The 2059-nt window shown below is 46.7% G+C and overlaps 1 protein-coding gene across 1 annotated transcript; it reads right to left on the reverse strand.

Annotated features, from left to right (window-relative positions):
* Window positions 1–706: 706 nt before the first annotated feature.
* Window positions 707–1759, reverse strand: LOC310866530 (kelch domain-containing protein 3-like; the record flags this gene model as incomplete). The annotated part of the gene is made up of 1 exon (XM_083776171.1): window positions 707–1759. One exon carries the CDS (start codon window positions 1757–1759, stop codon window positions 707–709), a length of 1053 nt encoding a protein of 350 aa, XP_083632297.1.
* Window positions 1760–2059: the final 300 nt, after the last annotated feature.

Here is a 2059-nt window from a genome sequence, read left to right on the forward strand (position 1 = left end):
TTAAGGACATTAACATACACTTTTAATTTATAAACAGCTTGAAATTTGGGCGAGTACAGTTATGGCCAACTCAAAGTAAATATGCATGTGGCTGCGACGTCCCGTGTCGGAATGGCGGTACTATTGAACAAAAATGTAAAGTACCACCACTCCGACAAACAAGAGTCAACGTCGGAGTGGCGAAATGGAGGGCTGACACCAGCAACGCCAGGTCAGGTATTTTTCACGTCTGTTCAGCCGTTTGAGTGTCTGTGAGACAAACAGATACGTTCAACAGAGCAGAGCCGATACTCCATCCAGAAGCAACTGGATAGAAGTTAATGTCATCGAGATGAAGACCTTTTGTCTGTCTGTCTGTCTGTCTGTCTGTCTGTCTGTCTCTCTCAAATGTAACCAAATGGATCTGTCATAGATGGATAGATTCTAGGGTGTTCTAGGGTGTCTTTTCTAAAACCGCCGTAGGTTTTAGAGGGCCTTTTCAAAATCGGCCTTAGGTCTAAATGGGTTAAAGCAAACATTATGAAGTCGTGTAGTCGTGACTGCCACATGATGTCACAATTAAAAGCCAGGCGTCAGAGGGGTCCATTGGTTCATGAAATGATCTTCAGACAACTCGATAGCCGGTCTCTGTGTGAAACTGAACATAAAATGTCCCTGCAAATGTCAGTCATCGTCTATGCTTTGACCCAATAAACTGCCACTTATTTCATGGGCTGTTCGTTCGTTTTCTGTTGTCCATGGCTGCCAATTCCCACCTGATGTTGTGTGGCAGTGCCGACTGCTCCATATTATACTGAATAACTGATAGCTTGCATAACGTCTTCAGACTAGGACTTAAGTCTAAGATGTAAAGGTGGGCGGGTGTGATCCTTCCCCCAAACAGAATGATACGATCCCCCACCATGCAACAGCACATCCCTAACGTCGGACATGGGCCTTTGCCAGTGGGTCCGACCTTCTTGCAAGAGAAGGTCTCTGGATTGAATTTCCACAGATCATTAAAGTTCCTGTCCAGAGTCCAGTTTCTTCCACCAAATATATAGAGCTCTTCGTTGTAGGCAAAGGTTGAATGACCCCAGCGTCCTTCTGGAAGAAGCTGTGCAGAAGGCGTGTTCAGCCAGTGGTTTGTCTCTGTGTCAAACACTCTAATTGTGTTGTCATGGACCCCTCGGCCCCCGAATACAAACATCTTTGTCCTGATGACTGTGGCAGAGTGATACAATGAAGCAGGCTCTGGAGTAGTACTTCTGCTGTTAATGAAAGACCAGAACATCGTGGTGGTGTCCAACCTGAACATGTCATTAGTCCTGACCGATCCACCGTAGACATACATGGCCTTCCCAGAGACACAGGCTGAGTGGCCCCTGCATGCCTCTGGAACAGTCCCATGGACCTCTGGCTTGAGCCATCTGTGGGCGTCGACGTTGAATGCATAAAGGTCATTACAGACTTCTGCATGGTACAGATTTGTGTACTTGAACCCCCCAAAGATGTAGATGACATCTTCTGCCAGCACAGCGGTGTGGTCAAAGCGCTTGGTGGGAACATGAAGGTGAGAGTGGCCTCCTTCAGCTGTAACTGGGGGCAGGTTCTTCCAGCGCAAAGACACTGTGTTGAACACATCGACCACAATCATAATATTCGTATTGCTGTCGTCCATGTAGTAGCCTCCAAATGAGTACACATTGTGCTCCACAGAAACAGCGGCGTCACTGTTTCGTTTCTGTTCTCCGCTCAATCTCAGCGCCCAGGAAAACATCTCTCACACCAGCAACACTATGTACGAACAAACACTTGAAATCATCTCCCTGTGACAGAAGGAAGTCTTCTGTGCAATCTTACATTTATATTGGTTCAGCGGCACAAACGTCATATACAATCTGGCCAATCTGTGAATATGATACGTTGTGTTGGCCAGTGGGAGGCAGATTGATCACCGTAGCAGCTTCAGCCCAGCCATGCTCTGCAAATCCCCCATGCTACACAGCACCTATTCAGCATGTGTATTTTTTCTGTGTTTTACAAGCTTACAGAATGTAAGCTTTACCCGTTCGTTCCA

The sequence above is a fragment of the Protomyctophum parallelum genome (assembly GCF_964188405.1).
Source record: "Protomyctophum parallelum genome assembly, chromosome: 11".
NCBI classification, from domain to species: domain Eukaryota; kingdom Metazoa; phylum Chordata; class Actinopteri; order Myctophiformes; family Myctophidae; genus Protomyctophum; species Protomyctophum parallelum.